Genomic DNA, 25,895 nt, shown 5'->3' on the forward strand with positions numbered 1-25,895 from the left:
TTTTGCCAGAAGAATTACTATCTGGTCAACAGAAATATATACTAAGGGTAATGCTTCTGGTAGCAAAGAAAATGATCACAGTGTCCTGGCTGAAACCACAACCTCCTGACATAAAACAATGGAGAGACAAATTAAAGCAAATGTACATTATGGAAAAAATCACTGCACGACTTCAACTGAAACTTGACCAATTTGAGAAAAGATGGAAGCCTATCACACAAATTTTACTTGATGTCTAAACACCTCCCCCTAATTATTATGTGTGTTTTTTTTTTTTGGGGTGTATATTTTGATTTATTATTTTTTTTATACATATATATATATATATATATATATATAGATATATATTTCTTTTTGTATGGATGTATTGTATGAACATTTATTCTTCCTTTCTATTAATAGTATTTTTTTTCTTCTTTGTTGTTCCTTCTGTTATATAGGAGTGTGTCAAGTGTATATAATTTGTGTCGATGTAAGATGGGGGAATCAAACCTCTGTCAAAATCGGTGTGAGAAATAAAAAGTTAAAAAAAAAAAAGAAAACACATAGAGGACTAGATAGATCGGCTCAAATTGATCTATCGAAGCTTGGAGTTAAGTGGCCTTTTTTTTAATAATTTTTTTGTTGTTGTTTTAGTTCATCATCTGCAAAATAGATGCTAAATGTCAGTCACACGATACCGTTGGATTGTTGGCATTAAGGTTCATTGATTGAGCAAGCACAATTGCAAAAAACATCCCAAACAATCAAATAATTCTGTTACACCGACAGCAAGACACACACATACAATAACAAATAAAATAAACAAAAAAAACACACAACCATTTTTGGACCATGGATGGTAATCTACAACAGCAAACCGCAACAAAAAAACGCCGCATGCGTAATGACGTCACACAAACGGAAAACATCTTACCGCAATATCACGAGTTATAGCGTTCTTAAATTGACAAAACTTCACAAGCCCTCTTTGTCTGTTTCTCCCCTTTTTCGGCGTACATTGCCTTCAAATGCTCGTTTTCCCCCTTTTCAAACTACTTTGTCATCAAATGCACGTTCAGCTGGCGAATATCGACATTTTGGTGCCGACCCATCCATTATGCTCGTTTGTTTTGTTACTGCGTTCCCGAAAAGACGACAACTGAGATGTCAAACCCCCAACCAGGAGAAAGGCTATGTACCCCAACTTTGCAACTCGGACCTCCCACCTCAAGTGTTTATCTAATCACATCTCCCCGGTTGGGGGTCAGAAAACCCCGACTTTCCACATTTTTGAGACGCTTTTCGGTCGTATCTGGTAGGATTTCCCGAAACACCCAGTTTCGTGAACGCATCATGCGATCTGTGCCACTTGTACCCACAATCCATTGCGGCGGGGTTTCGAAGGAGAAGGTGTCATGGCTGCCGAACAATAGAATCTCCAGAAAGTCCTCTAGTCGACTTTAAACGACGTCAACTCGACACAAGTATCACTTTGTGGTCATTTTTAATCCCGAGTTGGAGATATTTTTCGTTAAAAGACGGATAAAATGCGCTCCAGTGGGGAAGGACCGCGACGAGAGGACGCTTTTTCCAAGCAGCTCGGGGAAGGTTGGACATTTTTTTTGCTTCTGCTACAATAATAATGCTTTCCAAAATGTTGCAGGCTGGATATCAAAATAGTCACAGATCTACAGAAACAAATTGTAAAACAATACAAAACAATATCAGCTTTTTACACGCTGAAGACAAAATCCCTGAAAATATAAAACATGAACACATCAATTCCAAATATTAACTCTTCAGTGCTAAAATAGATGATTTGCAATTCCTTCTTGATCGATTTAGTCACATATGAAAAGCACCCAAAACATTCGGAGTCAAATAAGTGAAAAGATCAAAAAGCAAAAGATCGGCAGTCGATTGAAGGATTGAATGCACTCGTATCTTAAAAATGAGTCCGAATTTGGCTCATTTTTCTGCTTTTTATGCACAACTACCTTCTTCCTTTTTTCTTTCGTATTGAAATCTATTGTTATGCAACGCCTTCAGAGCCTTCAGGCATTGTCGAAGCACAATGGCAGAATCGATGTCAGTTTATAGCAGCCCTTTCACAAAGATCGTAGGTCGTGGATAGGAACATCCCAACATAGCACAAAGCATGTGCTAGGAGCAAGATAGCTACTTCATTTTAATCATTAAAGAGGACAACAAAAAAACTTTCCTGTGATGCCGCCGCTGGATTATTAAAATAATATAAATTAATTAAAATAATTAAAAAATGGCTATGGGAGTGCTTGAAAAGTGCTCGTAATTGGCCATGAAAACCATGTATGAACCCTGTTTCCATGACTTTCTGTATATTTCATGTGCGGTCCCTTTCTTCATTTTCCGCATCCTGACCTTTTTTGAGTTTTTCCTTGCCTTCTTGTAGCTTTCAGATCAGGTTGATGTTACAATGGTGTTCTGCGCATTCCTTTTGTGAGTTTCTATCAGTGAAGGCGTCACAAATAAATGCGGTTCGAATTGTGTGTTGCAGACATCGGTGAAGACCATCTTCCTACTGCATGGCAGGAACCAGAGTGTCCAGGAACTGTTTACAAGATACTCCAAATTGTGTTGAACAGAGCAGGTTGGTCGTTTTACTTTCCTCTACGTCCTTATTTCGGAGGGAACGTCGTAGGGTGTGGCCCCAAAAAATACGCAGCGAGGAGATATGGCAAAAAGGGAAGGCTCCTTATGGCATTGCTCTAAACAACTCGTGATGGTTGTCCGCCCCCGGGTCAAGACTTCCGCCAGATGTCTACACACAATAAGCTATTGTCAGCTCAAAGAATGTTTGCTTCAATTTCATTTCACGTTCAACTTTCCATATCCTTTTCTTTCCCCTTGACCGAATTGTCGAGAAATTGACGTCGACGCGTAGGAATGCGCAAACAGAAGCGGACATTCTGTCACGTGGTCACCGTGGCGGCGCAACGTTTACTTTCAAAACCGGGCACCGCTTGGGTATTTTTACCTTGTGTATTTTCACACCCTGAGGGCGCTGTCTCCCAAGTTGGTTTTAGATGACGGCAATCAAACGAGAGGCGCCCGAAAGTCATCGAGGATGATTTTGGGGGGAAGATGAACAATCTCACCAAAACGTCTGACATTACCCCCAAAACTTTCGAGTAATGATGCTCGGACCTGTGACCTCCCGTTCCGGGGAGCGGGCGCCCAACCCTCAGGCCACCGAGCCGGTCTACCTCCGTTGCTTCCAAAAGCGACAATGTGAGAGTCCAGGCGATCGACGGTATGGAGAGAATGCCCGTGTTGGGTGATTGAAATGTGAAGCCTGTCAACATGGGAGGTGCAAGAGGCAGTGAAAGAAATGAAGGCACCTGGGTTGGATGGCTGTACTGCTGAATGCTTGAAGAAAGGTGGCACGGACATGATTGACTGGTCAGTGGGCTTGTTGAATTATGCTTTTTAAGTGGTGTGGTTCCTGTCGATTGGTGGAGTGCATGTGTGGTGCCATTTTATAAGGGCAAAGGTGATAAGTATGAATGTTGCAATTCGAGAGGTATCGGTTTGTTGTCTGTGCCGGGTTAGCTGTATGGTAGAGTCTTGATTAAGAGAGCGAGAGAAAGAACGTATGAGGTGGTGATGGAGGAGCAGAGTGGTTTCAGGAAAAAAAGAGGATGTGTGGATCAGGTGTTTGCAGTATGACAGGAGCGTGAGAGATATTTTGCAAAAGGTAAGAATGTTTATTTGGCTTTCATGGACTTGGAAAAGGCGTAGGACAGAGTTGATGGAGAGGCGTTGTGGCAAGTGATGGTAATGTATGGAGTAGGTGGAAAGTTGTTGGAAGCATTGAAGAGTTTTTATATGAACAGCAGAGCATGTGTAAGAGTAGGGAGTGAGACAAGTGAGTGGTTCCCTGTGTTGACTGGTGTGAGACAGGGGTATGTGATGTCACCATGGTTGTTTAATGTGTACATGGATGGCGTGGTGAGAGTATTTGGCAGAGGTGTAGAGATGATGGATAACAGTCTAACAGTGTGGCGGCAGGCAAGTCAGATGCTTTTGCAGATGACAGAGCGCTCGTGGCTGATGCTGAGGAATCATTGAGAAGGTTGGTGAGTTTGGAAGCGTATGTGATAAGCGTAAGTGATGCGTCAAAGTCGGGAAGAGTAAGGCTGATCAGGTGTTCACGTGATGGAGTGGGCATGGCGTTAGAAATAAGGTTGTATGGACAGGAGCTGGAAGAGGTGGAAAGCTTTAGGTACTTGGGTTGTGATGCGGCTGCAGTTGGTGGAATGGAGTGCGAGGTATCGCACGGAGTGAATCGGGGAAGCCAAGGTTTTGGGTGCTCTGAGGAGACGTGGCCGCTTTGTCGTGTCCCGTTTCATCTGGAGAGACGAAAGCATGACCAACTTGTGTGCCTAACTTGTTTGGGCGTTTGGGTCGTTCATGGTCCAAAATTCTTTGTGTGAGTTTTTTTTGCCATTTTCCCCCCTTTTAAAATTTCTGTTATTGTATGTGTTTGTCTTGCTGTCGGCCTCTTGAGGGATATGACCAAGGTGGATAGATAAATGTCCCGTGTTGCTCACCTCCCGGCCGATCGCTTCGACAGCTGTCCTTCGACATAAGGGTGGGTCAATGCATTGTCACAATAAGATTGCGGACCTGCAGGTTAGCCTCCTCACTCTCACAGTTGTTTTGTGGTGAACATTTTCTCTGTGAACTGCTCATCATTTTCTGCCCTGAATGTGATCAGGGCTTTGGTTTGCTCCACCGTCTCTGAAACATTAGCCCGCATGACCGCATTCGACACAAGTTGCTCACTCACGCGACTCGACGCGAGACAGGAAATGATCTGATGCGTTCCGCATAACGATTTCATAGTGAATCGACAAGCGCAAACCTGACGTGGCTGTCGGAGCCTTCTATTGGCCAGCGTCACATATGCTTTAGAATTTAGAATCGATAGAATAGAATTTAACAGGTACAGAATGCCGACCTCCCCTCCGCGTCAAGAATCGATTCGGTCTCACGCGTTAGCATCATATTGTAAAGAAAACGGGACGCGCGGAATCGTGCGCAGTAAACACGCGCAATGACATATATCCGTAACGTTATCGTGACTATGCCGCTTCAGCGACCGGCGTTTTGTCCGTGTGGATGTGAAAGCACGACTCCTTTAAGATAAAAACGGGGCTAAACCGAACAAATTGAGGTACTCGGCGGTTTGGAGTGCCAAGAGTCGTTTGTGGCTTTTTTGGTCGATTTGGACTCTGTGTAAAGTAGCCATTTGGCAATGTTCATGTTTTGAGGCAACGATAAGGTTTTCCGTTGCGTTTATGTCCAAGACATCTCGATGTATTTTGTTTCAAAAACATGCATAGTTGTGAAAAAGGACTTACATTTGTGCGGTTCCTTTCCCGCCATGTTTGTTGATATTGAGAATTCGTCTTCTGGGACGTGACTTTGTTCCAAGTCGGCTCCTGAGCTCCTTCCATCCGAAGTGGTTCTTTTGGGGGTCGGAGGGGACTTCTCCCTCGGACTTGAGAATATTGGGACACCTTACACCTGCACATGCACGCGCAAAAGCAAGTGACAAGGAAAAATCGCGAGGGAAAGTCGGAAGAATGGGACGCAGCAAACAATCTGAACAAAGCCACTCTTGGCATCTAGTGAAGATTTCATTTCCAGAGGCCTAATACTCACTGTTCAGCAGCGCCTAAGCCTTTAGAATTTTTCTTACGTTTTGGCACTCGGGGACAATGCTTCTGAAAACTGAACGAGTTGAGGGCAATACAGATAAACGTGACTTGTGTCTTGCAGACGTCGGCCGAGAATATCTTGCTGCTGCGCGGCAGGAACCAGAGTTGCCTGACGTTAAAATTGAGGAGGATCTGAAGCCTTGTCACGTTAAGCAAGAGACGGAAGATGGGGAGCCTGTTGAGGAGGAGGACGATGTTCCAGTCTTGCGAGTGAGTGGAGTTCGTTCAACCGTCGAAGATCAAGGTCAACCTGAAGATCAAGGTCAACCTGAAGATAACGGTCGGCAGGAGCTTCTAAGCATCAGGTCTCATCAACACGTGGAAAAGGATGAGGACAACACGTCCCGCTCCGCAAACGCAGAAGGCGGTAACACATGTTCCCAGTGTGGGAAAACGTTTCGACGCAAGTCCTATCTGAAGTTGCATATGAAATTCCATGCTGGTGAGAAGCCTTTTTCCTGCTCAATTTGTGGAAAACAATTCTCCTACAAAGGAAACTTGAAGTCACACACAAAAACCCACACTGGTGAGAAGCTTTTTTCTTGCTCAACTTGCGGTCAAAGATTCACTTTAAGTCAGAACTTAAAAAGACACACATTAACCCACACTGGTGAGAAGCCTTTTTCTTGTTCAACTTGCGGTCAAAGATTCACTTCAAGTCAGAACTTAAAAAGACACACATTAACCCACACTGGCGAGAAACCTTTTTCCTGCTCAGTCTGCGGTCAAAGATTCACCATTAGTGCCAGCTTAAAAATACACACCAGAACCCACACTGGCGAGAAGCCTTTTTCCTGCTCAGTCTGCAGTCAAAGATTCACTTTAAACGAACACTTAAAAATACACACCAGAACCCACACTGGCGAGAAGCCTTTTTCCTGCTTAGTTTGTGGTCAAAGATTCACCGAAACTGGGAGCTTAAAAAAACACATTAGAACCCACACTGGCGAGAAGCCTTTTTCCTGCTCAATTTGTGGTAAAAAATTCATCCAAAATGGGTCCTTAAAAAGGCACACCAAAATCCACACTGGGGAGACGACATTTTCTTGTTCAGTGTGCGGCCGTACATTCACACAAAATGAGAGCTTAAAATTACACCAATTAACCCACACAGGCGAGAAGCCTTTTTCCTGCTCAGTTTGTGCTCAGACTTTTACTGTGAGTGGAAAATTAAAGCGACATATTAGAACCCACACTGGAGAGAAGCCTTTCGCATGCTCAATTTGTGGTAAAAGATTCTCTAGAAATGAGAGCTTAAAAAAGCACGGACTATTCCACACTGGGGAGAAGCCTTTTTCCTGCACAGTTTGTGGTCAAAGATTCACTAAAAGTGGAAGCTTAGAGAAACACATTAGAACCCACACTGGCGAGAAGCCTTTTTCTTGCTCAGTTTGTGGTCAAAGATTCACCGAAAGTCGAAGCTTAAAAATACACTCCAGAACCCACACTGGCAAAAAGCCTTTTTTCTGCTCAGTCTGTGGTAAAAGATTCATTGAGAGTGGGAAGTTAAAAATACACCTTAGAACGCACACTGGGGAGAAGCCTTTTGCCTGTTCAGTTTGCGGTCAAAGATTCACCCTGAGTGGGCACTTAAAAAGACACACTAGAACCCACACTGGTGAAAAGCCTTTTTCTTGCTCAATTTGTGATAAAAGTTTCACCCAAAATGAACACTTGAAAATACACCAACTAACCCACACTGGGGAGAAGCCTTTTTCTTGTTCAGTTTGCGGTCAACAATTCACCTACAATGGACAATTGAAATCACACCAAATAATACACGGTGGCGAGAAGCCTTTTTCCTGCTCAGTCTGCAGTCAAAGATTCACTTTAAGTGGACACTTAAAAAGACACACCAGAACCCACACTGGCGAGAAACCTTTTTCCTGCTCAGTTTGTGGTCAAAGATTCACCGAAAGTGGGAGTTTAAAAAAACACATTAGAACCCACACTGGCGAGAAGCCTTTTTCCTGCTCAATTTGTGGTAAAAAATTCACTACAAATGGGAGCTTAAAAATGCACACCAGAACCCACACTGGGGAAAAGCCTTTTTCTTGTTCAGTGTGCGGCCGAACATTCACACGGAATGAGAGCTTAAAATTACACCAATTAACCCACACAGGCGAGAAGCCTTTCGCCTGCTCAGTTTGCGGTCAGACTTTTACCGTGAGTGGAAACTTAAAGCGACATATTAGAACCCACACTGGAGTGAAGCCTTTCGCATGACGTGGCTGTCGGAGCCTTCTATTGGCCAGCATCACATATGCTTTAGAATTTAGAATTGATAGAATAGAATTTAACAGGTACAGAATGCCGACCTCCCCTCCGCGCCAATTTGTGGTAAAAGATACACAGATAATGGGAGTTTAACAAATCATATTAGAACCCACACTGGTGTTAAACCTTTTTCCCGCTCAGTCTGGTAAAAGATTCATTGAGAGTGGGAAGTTAAAATACACCTTAGAACCCACACTGGCGAAAAGCCTTTTTCTTGCTCAAATTGTGATAAAAGTTTCACCCAAAGTGGAATATTGAAATTACACCAACTAACCCACACTGGGGAGAAGCCTTTTTATTGTTCAGTTTGCGGTAAAAAATTCACCCAAAATGGACACTTGAAAATACACCAACTAGTCCACACTGGCGAGAAGCCTTTTTCCTCCTCAGTTTGTGATAAAAGATTCACTGAAAATGGGAGCTTAAAAAAACACACACTAACCCACACTGGGGAGAAGCCTTTTTCTTGCTCAGTTTGCGGTCAAAGATTCACTTCAAGTCAGAACTTAAAAAGACACACATTAACCCACACTGAAGAGAAACCTTTGACCTGTTGACATTGTGGTGAAAAAAAAATATCCATATTGTCAAGTCAACTCATTTTTATTTGTTTAGCCCTTAATCACAAAGTGTCTCAAAGGGCTTCACCGGTTATTACACCTTATTACACAGACTATTTTTCAGACTGTTATCGGACACCAGAAATTACAAACAAAAACCCACACTGGCGAGAAGACTTTTGCTTGCTCAGTTTGTGGTCAAAAATTCATTAAGAGTTTTAAATTGAAAACATTCAATTGGTTAAGTATCATACAGGTCATCTATAGAAACATAATGGCCACAAAACCATTTGCCCTCACCTTTTTTCAACCACTCACTGCTACCAAGTCAAAATAGCCACATTCTTTCATTCACAGGAAGTGAGCAGACTCTCCAGTTGTATCATAAAGATTTGTGACTCCAAAGTCTTCATATGGATTCAATAGACTCATGATTTTCATATGTGTCATGTTTCTTGATAGATGATCTATTTCATCTCTTGTCCCCATAAAATTTTGCATTTTATCAATAATTATAATTATCATAACAACAAGATGGCCGACCTAGATCCCAAGGGTTGGGGCCTGTTCTCACCAGAGCCCCAAAGTTTGGAGAGCCTGTGGTTCTCTCCGTCCCTGTCGTCCGGATGAGAACAATCCCCTTGAAGTCCGTTGCCAAAAGAGATAGGAACCTTTATTCTGGTTGGCCATGTGCTGATTCTCACACACTCCTCCCCTGAGGGACTTTTTTTTTTCTCAAAAGTACACAAAAAGGGTTATTGCCGCACCCTCTTTGGTGTTTAGGGCAAATATCCCATGTTGGCACGCTATGAAAACAATCTCTGTTCATTAAAAAGAGTCTATTTTCTCAAAACTGGGTTCGTATATCAGTACTTTTAACCTGTTTCATCATTCTTCCACCTTCCTCCTTGCTCACACTGAGTGCTTGTGTCAACATTGTGCTTTATTCTTTTGTTTGATTCAATTTTTTTTTGTCCTGTGAATAAAACGTAGTTCAATCAAATCATTCTGCCTGCATTATTTGTGGGCCGATGTTCTTTTTCTTCTGGACTGATGACTTTCCATATCAACATACTACAAAATCGATCGATTAAAGTTGAAAATACACTGTGTTTAAAGTTTCATCCTTCATGATAAATGCAAGACACAGGCTATTTCGAACAATTCTGTGTCAGAAACCGAGAGCACCACAGACAAGGGACTTGGATTTTCCTGGACCAGGATGAAGTTGAGACTGGAAATCCCCATGACCACATTGTAAGACATCATTAGACTGAAATATGAACTGTTAAGTATATACAGAACAATCATCAGTAGCCCAATTTTTCCCCCTTTAACAATCAAAACTAATAATGTTCAATTTAGTCCGATGCTTCAACCTTTGGCATTCAAAATATCAAGATTTTCATAGTATACTCATCCCTAAACTCTAAATCTGACGTCGCTCACCAAGGACATGGTCTTGGAGCCATGAAGTTCCACCATAGTACGTAACAATTAGAACCATACACAGGGTAGGACATCAGGATCATACCAATATTTTATTCATGCGGTCCAAATGATTAAAAATGCATGATTTAATAAAATTTTTCACTTCACAACTCTTATTTAGTATTTGCAGTCCTTTGAGACATTTTTGTGATAAAGGGCTATATAAATGTGACTTGACTTATTTAAGGTCACCAAAAACAAAGTGCCAGAAAACATAGAAAAACGATTTACTCGGAAAGAGGGAAATTATGGATTGAGGGGCTGCGGTGAATTCCAAATCCCAAAGGTGAGAACCACCAGGAAAAGTATGTGTGTGTCTGCGTGCGGAGTCAAACTTAATTTACAAGATGAGATCAAACAATGTCCAACGATCCACGTGTTCAAATCGAAATACAAAAAAGCATGACTGGCGAAATACAGGGAGTAAGAGAATGGGAAATGAGGGAGATTGGAAATACTGCCTTTCAAACTATGGTTAACTTCTTGTTATTGTTGCTATAATTATATCACAACTGTTATTATAAATGTTATTTTTATTGTTGTTATTATCATTGGTGCCGCAGTGACATTATGCGCATGATGACGTTGAGGGGTGGGCATTGCGAAGATTAGTGTATAAAATATGTGAATATTGTAATTATTATTGATATCCGACCTATTTAATAAGCATATCCACGAGATTTTGTTATATTAGACATGAGAGGAAAGGAGGATTTGTAAAATGTATTTCATAGGGAAGATAAACGGCTAGGAAACCTAAGCATCTGCTTCTGAATACCCCTTTTCCAACATGTTATGTGACATTATTTTGTTGTTGACTTATTGTTTTTGTCCCGTTTTTATTTGAATGTTCGAAAGAAAAGTTTTCATTCATTCGTTCAACATCCTAAAAAAGGTTTACTCCAAAACACACCATAATGGATTAAAAAGAAACAGTCGAAAAGTATCTCTGCCTTGTTTCTAGCTGTGTGTTTAGCCCCCTGATTCCCATTTACAAATATACAGACAACTTTTTCGGCCAATCGCGGCCTGGCTTGTCGGTGCTCAGCCCGCGTTAGCCTATCCCGGTCCGTATTGCTAAAAACGACAACGCCTCCTTAACTTCCGAAGAACTCTAGCCAATTGTGACCGGGTCAGATAATAATCGACGCATTGGTCGGCCAATAAAATTAAAAAAAAAGTCAAAGATGTTTCGATTGTATTAAACGAAACCCTGAAATAAGTGTCGCCGCCAGTGATATATTTTACGCCCCGTTTTTACGCTCACGTATGGAGAATTGGGATGGACGCGGAACGATCATTCAAGCGATTAAAACTCTCGCAATGTCCGAGAAAAAATTTGTGTCGGAAACCGAGAGCACCGCCTACTGACCGAATTGATTACCACCAACTTAGATTTTGAACCAAATAAATATAATTGAAAGCCATGTGGTAATTTGTTGTTATTATGGCCATGAAAGAGTCTGAAATCACGTTACTTTTGCCAGAATCGAAACTTAACTCTGTGTTAAGTCAAGATAAAACAGAAAAGGGACCAAGATGAAGTTGAGACTAGAAAGCCCCATGAATATAAGGAACATGAGGCTTTTATTCCAGTTGCTGCCTTGAGCGACACAACAAACGCGCACCATGTGGTCAGCACCTCCGCTGGTTTTCAACATCGTTAGCAGCGCGCTGGAGACTGCCAAAAATATCCGCCTTCCGGTCATAAAATCAGAGGCTAGATTAAACCTTACTTCATACCAGTGTAACGACCCTCAATCATGCGCGACACAAGGGTTGACGGTCACTCGGTTTCTTGCCTGCATTCAGTAAACAAGACAAAGAACTTCTGTGCATGTTTGCAATCGTCTAAAACATGAACCAAAATACAAAAACGGGACATTGCTCAACATGCGCACCTTGTGGCGTGGTTGCATCAAAACACGTTGCATCATCGTTTCAAGCTGCATTACTTTACTTTAAATTTGTGTATTTTATATATACTTCATTTAGCACAACTTATATACAAAGATAGTTTGTGAAAGCAACTCCTATATCTAGCAAAATATGCATTTTTTTTATCCAACTGACATTGGGCACAGCACAATGTTATTGAGCCGAAGGTACGGCAAGCGCAGAAGACCATAAAGTGGCAAACCAAAAAGATGGCCTCACAGCACATGTCTTAACAGCAGGGTTACTTGAACTGGATGACTTTCAATGACTTTTGGATGACTCCAAAACCAAATATGCTCATAAAAGACAAAAGAAACTCAATAGGAATCAAATGATGACTCCGAACACGCGGTAAGCTTTCTCTCCTGGCTTTGATCTCTGGCAAAATGAACATCAAATGCGACAGAAACAAAGTGAAAATAAATCCAAACATCATTTTTGCGTTCCGTGGATTCCGTTACTCCCCAAGCCTGCACAAAATGGAGTCATTTTATTCCTATTGAGTTTCTTTTGTCTTTTATTAGCATATTAGCAATTGGAGTCATCCAAAAGTCAATGAAAGTAATCCAGTTCAAGTAAACCTCCCCAACCCTGCTTAACAGATGAAGGTAGTACCAACATTTTTAACAGTAATGCAACAAAAACACGGATTTTGTGAGAATTCATCAAAAAAATCAATGAAATCAAATTTCAACTCTGTTGCACCAGCAGGTGGCACTGTTGGACTCGTCTTTGCAGGACACTTAAACACAAACTTGTCAACAATCTTTCAGCAGGAATTTCAACAGAACAAAACTTATGAATACACCCGTTACTGCTTTTTTCTTTTTAACTTTTTTTATAATTTCATTTTTGACATATATTTCCTTAACATAGTCGTTCACCGGACGAATCGAGTTATTTTGTCGCCGACCTATCTCGTCTTCTATGTGTTTTCTGTTGCTGCGTTCCTGAAAAGGCGACAACTGAGTTTTCCAACTTCAAACCAAGAGAAAGGCTATGTAACACAACTTTTCAACCAGGACCTCACACCTCAAGTGTCTTTCTGATTATATTTTCCTGGTTGAGGGTTAAAAAGCCCCGACTTCCTAAATTCTTAAGACGCTTTTCGGTCGTATCTGGTAGAATTTCCCGAAACACCCATTTTCGTGAAAGCAGCATGTGATCAGTGCCACGTGTACCCACAATCCATTGCGGCGGGGTTGAGAAGGAGAAGGTGTCATGGCTGCCGAAAAATAGAATGTCCAGAAAGTCCTCTAGTTGACTTCAAACGACGTCAACTCGACACAAGTAACACTTTTTGGTCCTTTTTACTGCCGAGTTGGAGTTTTTTCGTTGAAAGACGGTTAAAATGCGCTTCAGTGGGGAAGGACCGCGACGAGAGGACGCTTTTTCCAAAGAGCTCGGAGAAGGTTGGTTTTTTTTGCTTCTGCTACAATAACAATGCTTTCCAAAATGTTGCAGGCTGGCCAAAAAGTCGATCATTGATATGAAAGAATAGTGGTTTGAAATTCAAATACAACTTTTTTTAGCGTTTTACAGTAAACGACTCGTTTTTCACCTCCAGCAAATACTAAAATTGCAGGAAATCAAATGAAGTTTAGCAGCATCTGGTACGAAGTCGCATCCAAACTTTATATATGTATATATAATTTGTAACCTCGGTGTAGCCGTCCAACCTAAGATCCCCATTCGGGCTGGACTGGATGATGAGGCTTTTAATACAGTTGCTGCAATGAATGAGTCACACACAAACGTGGTTTCCTACCTCTGCTGGCTTTCAACACTATAAGGGGAATTAGCATTTTAGCACAACATGCAACGTCCGGCAAAACTAACACAAAAGGCGACAGAAACAAAATAAGAATAAATCCAAACAGCCTGACAACTTCAGTCACATTACTGTGCATGTAGAGAGATTTGTCAGCCGTGATTTTAATCTTTACAATTAACTTTTTTCGGAGCACCGAAAGATCGTGGTTTACCGTTAGCGGCGCACTGTAGACTCCCAACTAACTCCTGCCTTCCAATCACAAAATCAGAAGCCCAAATTTTACCCCATACCAGCAGGTGGCACTCTTATAGCAGCCCTTTCACACACTAAGATCGTAGGTCGTGGATGGGAACATCCCAAAATGGCACAAAGCATGCGCTAGGAGCAAAATAGCGACTTTATTTTAATCATCAAAGACGACAACAAAAAAACTTTCCTCTGATGGCAGCTTTCCCTTTGGAGGTACTGTAGAGAAAAATATAAGGCTTTGGAAGTGCTTGAAAAGTGCTCGAATTTGGCCATGAAAACCATGTATGAACCCCGTTTCCATGACTTCCTGTATATTTCATGTGCGGTCCCTTACCAAGGTTTCTTCATTTTCCGCATCCTGGTCTTTTTTGAGTTTTTCCTTGCCCTCTTGTAGCTTTCAGATCAGGTTGATGTTACAATGGTGTTCTGCGCATTCCTTTTGTGAGTTTCTGCGAGTAAAGGCGTCACAAAAAATGCCATTTGACTTGTGTTTTTCAGACATCGGTGAAGACCATCTTCTTACTGCGTGGCAGGAACCAAAGTGTCCAGGAACTGTTTACAAGATACTCCAAATTGTGTTGAACAGAGCAGGTTGGTGGTTTTACTTTCTGCAACGTCCTTATTTTGGAGGGAAAGTTGTTGGGCGTCGTCCCCAAAAATATGCAGAGAGGAGATATGGCAAAAAGGGAGGGCTCCTTATGATAGATAGATAGATAGATAGTTTATTCATCCCCGTAGGGAAATTCACACTTCCAGCAGTCTACCCCGTTGTTTATTAACAGATGAACATGATGCCCGAGGGGTGTTTGTAGCGAAGCGGATGACGTCACGCCAGTCCAAAAGTTCGACATCCCTGCGGCAGATGGAAATCTTTTCTTTGTGTAAATCCAGGGATACAGCACCTCGTGTTAGCTAGTCCGCTTCCTCTCCGATTCCCCCGGCTTTCGTGTGTCTGTTAAGCGGCGCTGAAGCCGGATTCCTCCGGGTAGCTTCGGATGGCTACACGTTAGCGTCCGGAATGCTAAACGTGAGCCACGTTTCCACAAAACACAGCAACTGCGCTCCCTGTGCGCTTCGATGTTTTCAAAAAGCACTCGATGATCTTATTTGGTCGTGAGTACGCATTTACCATGATTGCGGATGGTACTGAAGACTTATAACGCCGCTAGCCGCTTCGCTAGCTCCGGCTGTCCTTTCACCATGGGCCCCTTCATCACGCCGGCACGAGAATTCCTCAGAACAAGGAGTTGAAATACACACATTTCTTGTGCGTTAAAACCCACGTCCATAGGATAGAAGTAATCCATAGTGTAGTTGTCAAAACGGGAAGAAAGATGGCATTGCTCTAAGCAACTCGTGATGGTTGGGTCAAGACTTCCACCAGATGTCTACACACAATAAGCTATTGTTTTCTTTTAAAAAACTAAAGATAGATATGGCATCAGCGGCATGTCTGTGCAATGGATTCAAAGTGATTTGGCGGGGAAGAAGCAATATTTAAAAATGGGAGAGTTGTCCTCTGAATACTTGGACATCTGTTGTGGAGTACCGCAGGGTTCTATCCTGGGTCCAAAGTTATTTCATTTAAATCTTATCGATATTTTTCATGTTTCAAAAGTATAAAGATGAATGATATTTGCCGACGACACTAACATTTTCTATCCCAATGACAATCTTATTGATTTGATAACGTGCAATGATCATGAGGTCATTAACATAAAAGTATGGATGGATAAAAATAAGTGATCTTAAAGTTTAAATAAAACCAAAGTCATATTCTTTGTTAATCGCAAGGCAAATCAAGATTTAGAAGTCGAAATGGATGGTGCTGCAATGGAAATCAGAGAGTTTTTAGGGATAATAGACAAGAAAGGTTTAGGGGTGATAATGGAAAAGCTGGAAAACACACATCAGACACATCCAAACGAAAGTTTTTAAAGCATTTCAATTATGAATAAAGCCAAATTCTTTTTAAACTATAATGCATTGTATTTATGATATTGTTCTCTAGTTCTGCCATACTTAACATCTTGCGCAGAAGTCTGGGGCAATCATGACAAAAGTTCACTCTGCAGTGATTTTTTTCCATTATCTACAATCGCTTTCTCCATTGTTTGATGTCAGGGGATTGTGGTTTCAGGCAGGACACTGCCGTCATTTTCTTTGCTAGCAGAAGCATAACCTTTAGTATGTATTTCTGTTGACCAGACAATAATTCCCGCGCCGATCTACAGAACAAAAAACCTTAACCTTAGTTTCAAACTCCAGCTCCGATTGATTTTGGAGCCCTGAAATCGATTAAAACCTTGCAGCCCAAACCCTAGCTTGTAACCCTATTCCTAACCGTGTTTCATTTGTAACCCGAGCTCTCAACCCTATGTTCTGTTTAGAACCCTAATATGGAACTCAAACCCTATCTCTTAACCCTAAGGTTACACCTTACCATCTTTAGACTACCGGGAGTGCCTCTCCGTTAAAATTGACCTTGAATCATTCAGCATCACATTGCCAACATGTGTTATCTTAGTTATTTACAGGTAAGTTAAGAAAGCTAAGTTCCAAAAGGGAACGTTACTATGACTAGAGCCCTTTGGACACCATCTAACAATGATGTATGATTGACAAAAAACAAAAACTAGCATAAAAAGGCCACTCGACTGCCAGTACACAAACAAGGAGGATGGGCTGGGCACCCGTATGATGCGGCGGGGGTAAACCAGCAAAAGCTGTCGGGCCCTGCTGTTGTCATCCGAGTGACACGGCCGCTTTCTGCTGTCCTGTTTCATCCGGGGGGACGATAGCGTGACCGACTTCGGTGCCGAGGTGCCTAACTTGTTTGGGCAATTGGGTTGGCCATGGTCCAAAACATTTTTTTGTTATTTATTTTCCTTTTTTTTCTTTGTTACTGTATGTGTTTGTCTTGCTGTCGGTCATCCCTCTTGAGGGATATGACCAAGGTAGATAGATAGACGGTAATTCTTCTGGCAATATTCCTACTACGTAGGCCGTTGGGTCCAACCGCAACTCCCAACCAACACTTCATTTGATTTCTGTCTCCAGAAATGTCATATTAAAGGGCAAATCCAGAAAATTTGCGTAAAGTCTCCGACCCCCCCACAGTTACGCCAACATAGATTGGCGGTATTTTTCTATTTTGAAGTAATAGAGTATGTACAGAAGAATGGCATTTTGACTTTCCATTCAAACTCCCTCCATGTCGGGCTGTTGGTTATTTTGTGTCCCTCTTTCCATCTTTTTTCCCGTTTGTTGTCTTTTATCACCGCACTAGTTTCTCGTTCCCGTTTTTCCTCAACCGCCATGTCATCGTGACTGAGATCCATTCTCAGGGCTTGATATAGTTTTGATAGAACCCCCTTTATTGATTGTCCTTTTGAATAGGATTCACATCGACTTTATTGTCATTCTAGTACACGTGTATACAGAACGAAATGTCGATACATCTGACCCGCACGGTTTCCTCGAATGTACAGATATGAATAAAATGTTGTATTGAGTTGGAGTACTGAAGTACCAATAATATACTAGATAATGGCTATGTATAGTGTTATAAAGTATTGCAAAGAGTGCAAGAGGAGGAGCGAACCAGATGTGCAAAAAGGGCAGTGAGGTAAACAAGTCAGGTAAACAGTAACAATAACTCTGGAGTACGATAGTGCAGAGGAGAACAGATGTGCAAAGGAGTGTCTAGGTATAAAGAACTGCCAGTAGTGCAAAAAAACAAAACAAACAGATGCAGTGTGAACCTACTATGTGTGTCATTGACACTTTAACAGGCTACTGGCCAGGGGGACAAAACTATTGCAGAACCTGCTGGTCCTGCAGCGCACTCTGTAGTACCTCTTCCCAGAGGCTAGCAGAGTGAACAGTCCATGATGGGGGTGAGAGGGGTCCCTAATGATGTTCTTGGCTCGGGATAGGCAGCACTTCTGGCCAATGTCCTGAATGGAGGGGAGAGAAGTCCCCATGATTTTCTCTGCCGTCCTGGTCACCCTCCTCACACTACCCCGGTCGGAGGCTCTGCGGCCTCCACACCACACAGAGATTCAGCTGGTCAGGATACTCTCTATGGTGCCCCTGTAGAATGTGATGAGGGAGGGTGGGGGCAGGTGGGCTCTCTTCATCCTCCGCAGGAAGTACAGGCGCTGCTGTGCCCTCTTCACCAGTCAATTATTAATAATTCCTCCACTTGAGTCGGCTCCTTACATTTTTTCCCCCATTCGTCATGTTTCTGGAGGTAGTGCCTTAGTTGCAAGTATTTGTAAAAATTATTTCTGGACAGGTCAAATTCTTGTTGGAGTTGTTCCAACGATTTCATTTTGTGCTCGTAATTATTTTTAGTATCCTGCTGATAATGTTTGCGCCCCGTCTTCCCGGAATAAACCCCGTTTGATCCATTTTCATTAATCCCGCTATACATTTCTGCATTCTTTTGGCCAGTATGCTTGTAAGAATTTTGAGATTTTAAGAAAGTAAAGTAAGTGGTCTCTAGCTTTCACACGAATTTGGGTCTTTTCCTTCTTTGTGCAAGACTGTTACGATGGCTTCCGATTTGGGGGGGATCTCCTTTTGTTGGCGCATCGTTAAATACTTTATGCAGTACCGCTGTTAATTCTTCCTTAAAGCTTTTGGAGAACACCCCCGGGAATCCATCCCTTCCTGGGCTATGGATTCTTCTGGTCTCGTCGTTGGCTCCTCCGTGTTAGCATGTAACTCCTCCACGCCTTCCAGCCTCCGCTCCAGCGACAAAGTGCGCTCCAGAAGTTTTTCTTTTTCAAGTCTTGCCACGGCAATCTTGTTCCCGCCGGCTGCTTCGGTATGTTCTCGCCTTCATTTAGGGATTTCGTGGAGGATGGCCGAGTGGCGTCCCTCGTCGACCGATGACATTCCTTCTGCTCCCTCGGTCTTTTTCTCCTTAGCGCCCGTTTGCTCAACAAGTCTCCCCTCCTTGACCATGTTTTGTGTTTTTCTTTGATATGAGTCACAAATTGTAGCCTTTCTGTCTTTCTCCTAGTATGTATTACATTAGACTGTGGTGATTTTTGCCCGAGCGACTTTCCTTGCTGCCGTCTACCTCGTAGCGCCGCCGGAAGTCCCTCCGGCCCCTTTTTATCCTCTAAAAACGAGCATTTCATTCCCAGAGGCCTAATATTTACTGATCAGCCACTTCTTAGCCTTTAGAATTTTTTTTTCCGTTTTGGCACTCGGTGACAATGCTTCTGAAGGAGTTGAGGGCAATACAAATAAACGTGACTTGTGTCTTGCAGACGTCGGCCGAGAATATCTTGCTACTGCGCGGCAGGAACCAGAGTTGCCTGACGTTAAAAATGAGGAGGATCTGAAGCCTTATAACGTTAAGCAAGAGACGGAAGATGGGGAGCCTGTTGAGGAGGAGGACGATGGTCCAGTCTTGCGAGTGAGTGGAGTTCGTTCAACCGCCGAAGATCAAGGTCAACCTGAAGACGACGGTCGGCAGGAGCCTCTAAGAATCAGCTCCCATCAACACGTGGCAAAGGATGAGGACGACACGTCCCGCTCCGCAAACGCTGAAGGCGGTAACACATGTTCTCAGTGTGGGAAAACGTTTTCACGCAAGTCTTATATGAAGTTGCATATGAAATTCCACGCTGGCGAGAAGCCTTTTTCCTGCTCAGTTTGTGGTAAAGGATTCACTACAACTGAGAGTTTAAACAGACACACCAGAACCCACACTGGCGAGAAGCCTTTTTTTTGTTCAATTTGCGGTCAAAAATTCACCCAAAATGGACACTTGAAATTACATCAACTAACCCACACTGGCAAAAAGCCTTTTTCCTGCTCAATTTGTGGTAAAAGATTCACCCAGCGTAGGGACTTAAAAATACATTCCAGAACCCACACTGGCGAGAAGCCTTTTTCCTGCTCAATTTGCGGTCAAAGATTCACCCAAAATGGGCACTTAAAAATACACACTAGAACCCACACTGGCGAAAAGCCTTTTGCCTGCTCAATTTGTGGTAAAAAATTCGCCCAAAATGGGAGCTTAAAAATACACACAAGAACCCACACTGGCGAGAAGCCTTTTTCTTGCTCAGTTTGCGGTCAAAGATTCACTCTAAGGGGACACTTAAAAATACACACCAGAACCCACACTGGCAAGAAGCCTTTTTCCTGCTCAATTTGCGGTCAAAGATTCACCCAAAATGGGCACTTAAAAATACACACTAGAACCCACACTGGCGAGAAGCCCTTTTCTTGTTCAATTTGCGGTCAAAAATTCACCCAGAATGGGCACTTAAAAATACACACTAGAACCCACACTGGCGGGAAGCCTTTTTCCTGCTCAATTTGCGGTCAAAGATTTACCCCGAGTGAGAACTTAAAAATACACCAACTAACCCACACTGGCAAATAAACCTTTTGCCTGCTCAGTTTGCGGTCAGAGATTCAATATCAGTGGGTCATTAAAAAGTCACACTAGAACCCTCACTTGCGAGAAGCTTTTTTCCTGCTCAGTTTGTGGTAAAAGATTTGGCCAGAGTGGGTACTTAAAAATACACACTAGAACCCACACAGGTGAGAAGCCTTTTTCTTGTTCAGTTTGCGGTCAAAAATTCATGCAAAATGGACACTTGAAAATACACCAACTAACCCACACTGGCAAAAAGCCTTTTGCCTGCTCAGTTTGTGGTAAAAAATTCACCCAGCGTTGGGACTTATTATTACATTCCAGAACCCACACTGGCGAGAAGCCTTTTTCCTGCTCAATCTGTGGTAAAAGATTCACCCGGAATGTGCACTTTAAAAGACACACTAGAACCCACACTGGCGAGAAGCCTTTTTCCTGCTCAATTTGCGGTCAAAGATTCACCCAGAATGGGCACTTAAAAATACCCACTAGCACCCACATTGGCGAGAAGCCTTTTTCTTGTTCAGTTTGCGGTCAACAATTCACCCACAATGGAAACTTGAAAATACACAAACTAATCCACTCTGGCGAGAAGCCTTTTTCCTGCTCAGTTTGCGGTAGAGGATTCACTACAGCTGAGAGTTTAAACAGACACACCAGAACCCACACTGGCGAGAAGCCTTTTTCCTGCTCAGTTTGTGGTCAAAAATTCACCCAGCGTTGGGACTTAAAAATACATTACAGAACCCACACTGGCGAGAAGCCTTTTGCTTGCTCAGTTTGTGGTCAAAGATTCACTACAAGTCAGAAATTAAAAAGACACACATTAACCCACACTGACGAGAAGCCTTTTTCTTGCTCCGTTTGTGGAAAAGGATTCAATACAAGTCGGAGCTCAAAAACACACACATTAACCCACACTGGGGAGAAGCCTTTTTCTTGCTCAGTTTGCGGTCAAAGATTCACTACAAGTCAGAACTTAAGAAGTCACACGAGAACCCACACTGGCGAGAAGCTTTTTTCCTGCTCAGTTTGTTGTAAACGATTTGCCTGGAGTGGGGACTTAAAAATACACACTAGAATCCACACTGGCAAGAAGCCTTTTTCTTGCTCAGTTAGCGGTCAAAGATTCACTACAAATCGGAGCTTAAAAACACACACATTAACCCACACTGGGGAGAAGCCTTTTTCTTGCTCAGTTTGCGGTCAAAGATTCACTCGAGGTCAGAAATCAAAAAGACACACATTAACCCACACTGGCGAAAAGCCTTTGACCTGTTGACATTGTAGTGAAAAAAAAGTCTCATATTGGACACTACAAATGACACATAAGAACCCACACTGGCGAGAAGACTTTTGCCTGCTCAGTTTGTGGTCAAAAATTGTTGTAACTTAAAAACATTCAATTGGCTAAGCATCATACAGGCCTTCTATAGGAACATAACGGCCACAAAACCATTTGCCCTCACCATTTTTCAACCACTGACTGTTACCATGTCAAAAAAGCCACATTCTTTCACAGGAAGTTAGCAGACTCACCAGTTGTATCTTAAAGATTTGAAACCCCAAAGGGTTCATAAGGGTTTAAAAGATTCATGATTTCCAAATGTGCCATGTTTCTTGATAGATGATCTATTTCATCTCTTGTCCCCATAAAATTTTGCCTTTTATCAATAATTATAATTATCATAACAACAAGATGGCCGACCTAGATCCCAAGGGTTGGGGTCCATTCTCACTAGAGCCCCAAAGCTTGGAGAGCCTGTGGTTCTCTCCGTCCCTGTCGTCCGGATGAGAACAATCCCCGTGATGTCCGCCGCCAAAAGAGATAGGAACCTTTATTTCTTCATCTTCCTGGTTGGCCATGTGCTGCTTCTCACACACTCCTCACCTGAGGGCCTTTTTTTGTTCTCAAAAATACACAAGAATGGTCATGCAACAACCTGTCTTTAGTATTTTTGGCAAATATCCCATGTTCGCACGCTATGAAAACAATCCCTGATCATTGAAATGAATACATTATTTTCAAACTGGGTTCATTGATCGGTACTGTTGACCTGTTGCATCATTTCGTCCACCTTCGTTCTCGCTCACACTGAGTGCTTGTGTCAACAATGTGCTTTATTCTTTCGTTTGATTGCATTTTCTTTGTCCTGTGAATAAAACGTAGTTTGTTGAAATCAAAATGTGTGCATTATTTTTGGGTCGATGTTCTTTTTCTTCTGGACTGATCACTTTCCATATCAACAAACTCCAAAATCGATCGATAAAAGTTGAAAAAACATTGTGTTTAAAGTTGCATCCTTCACGTTAAACGCTAGACACAGGCTATTTCAAACGAATTCGTGTCGGAAACCAAGAGCGCCGCCTGCTGACTGAATTGGTAAGATCATGAACCAAATAAATATCATTGAAAGCCATATGGCAATGGGTTGCTATTATGGCCATCAAGGAGTCAGAAATCACGTTACGAGTGATGAATTTTGCCAGAATCGAAACTCAACTATCTGTTATGCTAAGACAAAACAGAAAAGGGACTTGGTTTTTCCTGGACCAAGATGAAGTTGAGACTGGAACTGGAAATCACCATGACCACAAGGTAAGAAAACGTGAAACCGAAATATGAAATGTTATGAACTGAGCAAGCGTGTGGATAAGAGAGTACTCGGTTGGTTTGGACACATGGAGAAGATGGATGAGGAGCAAATGTTGGAGAGGATCTACAGAGCAGAAGTCAATGGAAGGAGACCATCAGGAAGGCCGCCATTAAAGTGGATGGGTGGAGGAAAGGTGTAAATCTAGTGGAAGCTAGAGCTCTCTTTGGTGATAGGAAGGAGTGGAGAGGTGTTGTGAAAGGATAGTGGGATTGTGGAGGCGTTCTTAAGGATGGACTGGGCACCCGTATGATGCGGCAGGGGTAAACCAGCGATTGAACAGAAGAGTGTTGTGTCACACGGCCGCTTTCTCGTGTCCAATTTCATCTGGAGGGATGAAAGCATGACCGACTTAGGTGCAGAGGTGCCTAACTTCTTTGGGATGACCATGATCCCTATTTTTTTTTTTTGCTATTTTTTTCATTTTATTTATAAAAATGTGTTTTTAAGTTTGGGATCCAATTTTTCACGGAACCAGGTAAGGCTTCAAGCTATTGTCTCACCTGTTAGGACACCCACGCTACACTCATTTGCGGGCACTTGGTTGCAAAAACAAATTCAGGCGAGAAAAAAAACCTTTCTATATCTGTGTGTTCCAATTTGGATGATTTAATGTGAGTAGAACTTGCAAAGGGCACAAAATGTTATGTACATATACATTGAAGGATTTTATGGTTTTATACGATTAAATACAAGTTACATTTATTAGATGCAATAAAGATTTTTACTGAGTGAGCTTTAGGTCACGCCGTTCCGAATGCGAATGTTTTGTTTAGTTCTGTTGATAACAGACACACGAGGACAAAACATCGAGGCAAGGTGGTGGAGCCCACGTGGGGGGTTTTTCTGACGCGCCGGCTCGCGAAAAAAGGCGCGGGCTGGAAGAACTTCAGAAGATCGAAGGATAAAGGAGGCTCGACGAAGACTCGAGCGACACTAATTTGGCGCTTTGGATGGAGTTAATTATTCAAGAAATTAAATCTGCCCCCTTGTGGAAATGCCGGTCTTTTGTCCGTCTTTTCACAAAAAGAAATGAGCACACATTGTTAGGTGAATGAAGTTTATGTTTGTTTAATGGAGTCAGATAACTAAATCGAATAATTTGGTAAATGCTACATTTTTAAGATGTGATTCCCAATAATTTATATATATATATATATATATATATATATATATATATATATATATATATATATATATATATATATACATATATATTGGAAATGTATTCCTAGTGCTATACAGTGTGTTGCGTGTTTAACAATAGTGCTAATTGATATCGTATTTAGTCCAGATCATCATATCGTCTCTTTCCGCAGATGCTCCATTATTTAATGTAATGTAGACTGACTATTAACGTTGCCAAATAAAATTCAAAGTTTTGAATTTAGTTGAGTCATCTGTTCTCCCTCACTAAGGAATAGGCTTGGATATTTAATCACCAACTGTGCTCATTGAGCTTCTTCCACCCTAGTATTAGTCACTACTGTCATTTGTTCTCCAAAAGTCTTAAGAATTCCTCTTTTAAGAATAGGTATGGCACAGAAACACAACAAACACATAATTATTACGACAGTTAGCACGAAAATTTCCCCCTTCGCTAACATACTACCCCAGTACCCAAATGTAGACGAGAATCAATCAAAAGAGATACTGTTCTTTTCAGTATTTACTGTCGCTTCATTGCTCAACTCACGAATCTTTGACAGTGCTTTTGTGAAGCTTCCTGCTTCGGATGTATTTAAAGGTATATACGTACAGCCTTCCTCCTTTATCATATGACACACGCCTCCTTTACTGGCTAAGAGAAAATCGAGGGCCTGATGATTCTGCCAGGCCATCCTAGATGTCTCATGTAATTGCTCTCCTACTGCACTAAAGGCCTCGTTAATGTAACTAATAAACGTTGTTGGTCGTAATAAATGTAGTTAATCCATTTTGCGTTCTTATTCTGAGTTATCCAGATAAACACCGATTCTAATCCAGACTTAATTTCATTGCTATTTATAAATTACTCTGGAATTACTCTCGGTTGTCCGATGTTATTTAGCCATACCCGTCCACATACATATGTTTTCTTTACTCCGGCCAATTGTCAACAAAAATATTTCATTAAATTACTTTTTCGCCTTTTCATTTTCTTCCTTTTCTCACTTGTATGTCCCTCTCTTCTCTTCTCCTCAACGCCTACTTTCTTCTCCCCTTTTTATTTCTTCCTTTGCTAACTCTTATCTTTCTGTATTTGTAACTTCCTTACTTGCTCTGCCAACAAACCATTTTCTACATAACTTTCCCTTCTCCTACGCCCTCTAACACATGCTTTTTAGCCCACTAGTTTAATGGGAAATTGACATATAACCATCTCACTTAATCTTCCAATTTATTTATGTATTTTTCCAAACCAATTAAATCTACTATCCTAGCTTCACCTACTTCATTTGAAAACGACGTGCATTGATCTACAACGATTCAGCCTACTCATTTGTATTCCATTCAATGAATATTTCCTCCATATTCAATGAAAAAAAAAGTATTTACTCACGCTTTTCCACTATTCTCGTCCAACAATGCTTTTCATTCTCAAATTACTCCATCTAATTCAATCAATTGGATTTTTCCTCATCTTCACATTCCTTTATTTTCCAATTTTTAACTGAAAACGAAACATTTTTATTCATTTTCTGTCACTATTCCATCTTTCTATGGTGTGGTTCTGGCATTACCTCTATGAATCTGAAATAACTCAAACATAATTTTTCTAAACTTACCACTCCTAAATTTATCGTTGTCCAATTGAAA

General features: G+C 41.8%; 3 protein-coding genes across 3 annotated transcripts; all 3 read left to right on the forward strand.

Moving 5' to 3' along the window:
* Window positions 1–1,402: 1,402 nt before the first annotated feature.
* Window positions 1,403–9,559, forward strand: LOC148368236 (uncharacterized). The gene is made up of 3 exons (XM_088330172.1): window positions 1,403–1,590; window positions 2,519–2,611; window positions 5,809–9,559. Exons 1-3 carry the CDS (start codon window positions 1,530–1,532, stop codon window positions 7,971–7,973), a joined length of 2,319 nt encoding a protein of 772 aa, XP_088186298.1. The 5' UTR covers window positions 1,403–1,529; the 3' UTR covers window positions 7,974–9,559.
* A 3,669-nt stretch (window positions 9,560–13,228) lies between these two features.
* Window positions 13,229–20,592, forward strand: LOC148368237 (uncharacterized). The gene is made up of 3 exons (XM_088330243.1): window positions 13,229–13,425; window positions 14,535–14,627; window positions 19,322–20,592. Exons 1-3 carry the CDS (start codon window positions 13,365–13,367, stop codon window positions 20,446–20,448), a joined length of 1,281 nt encoding a protein of 426 aa, XP_088186369.1. The 5' UTR covers window positions 13,229–13,364; the 3' UTR covers window positions 20,449–20,592.
* LOC148368238 (uncharacterized) lies at window positions 20,523–22,589 on the forward strand. Its single transcript, XM_088330255.1, has one exon. It carries the CDS (start codon window positions 20,651–20,653, stop codon window positions 21,722–21,724), a length of 1,074 nt encoding a protein of 357 aa, XP_088186381.1. The 5' UTR covers window positions 20,523–20,650; the 3' UTR covers window positions 21,725–22,589.
* The last annotated feature ends 3,306 nt before the right edge of the window (window positions 22,590–25,895 follow it).

Source organism: Urocampus carinirostris, chromosome 3 (genome assembly GCF_059441175.1).
Source record: "Urocampus carinirostris isolate Australia breed hairy pipefish chromosome 3, RoL_Ucar_1.0, whole genome shotgun sequence".
In the NCBI taxonomy this organism is placed as follows: Eukaryota; Metazoa; Chordata; class Actinopteri; order Syngnathiformes; family Syngnathidae; genus Urocampus; species Urocampus carinirostris.

Bases quoted from the DNA above. Each gene is read 5' to 3' on its own strand.
- LOC148368236 (XM_088330172.1), top strand. From the start codon at position 1,530: ATGCGCTCCAGTGGGGAAGGACCGCGACGAGAGGACGCTTTTTCCAAG. The intron at 1,591-2,518 runs GTTGGACATTTT...TGTGTGTTGCAG, and splicing joins TTCCAAGCAGCTCGGGGAAG to ACATCGGTGAAGACCATCTT. The intron at 2,612-5,808 runs GTTGGTCGTTTT...TGTGTCTTGCAG, and splicing joins AATTGTGTTGAACAGAGCAG to ACGTCGGCCGAGAATATCTT.
- LOC148368238 (XM_088330255.1), top strand. From the start codon at position 20,651: ATGCAAAATGGACACTTGAAAATACACCAACTAACCCACACTGGCAAA.
- LOC148368237 (XM_088330243.1), top strand. From the start codon at position 13,365: ATGCGCTTCAGTGGGGAAGGACCGCGACGAGAGGACGCTTTTTCCAAA. The intron at 13,426-14,534 runs GTTGGTTTTTTT...TGTGTTTTTCAG, and splicing joins TTCCAAAGAGCTCGGAGAAG to ACATCGGTGAAGACCATCTT. The intron at 14,628-19,321 runs GTTGGTGGTTTT...TGTGTCTTGCAG, and splicing joins AATTGTGTTGAACAGAGCAG to ACGTCGGCCGAGAATATCTT.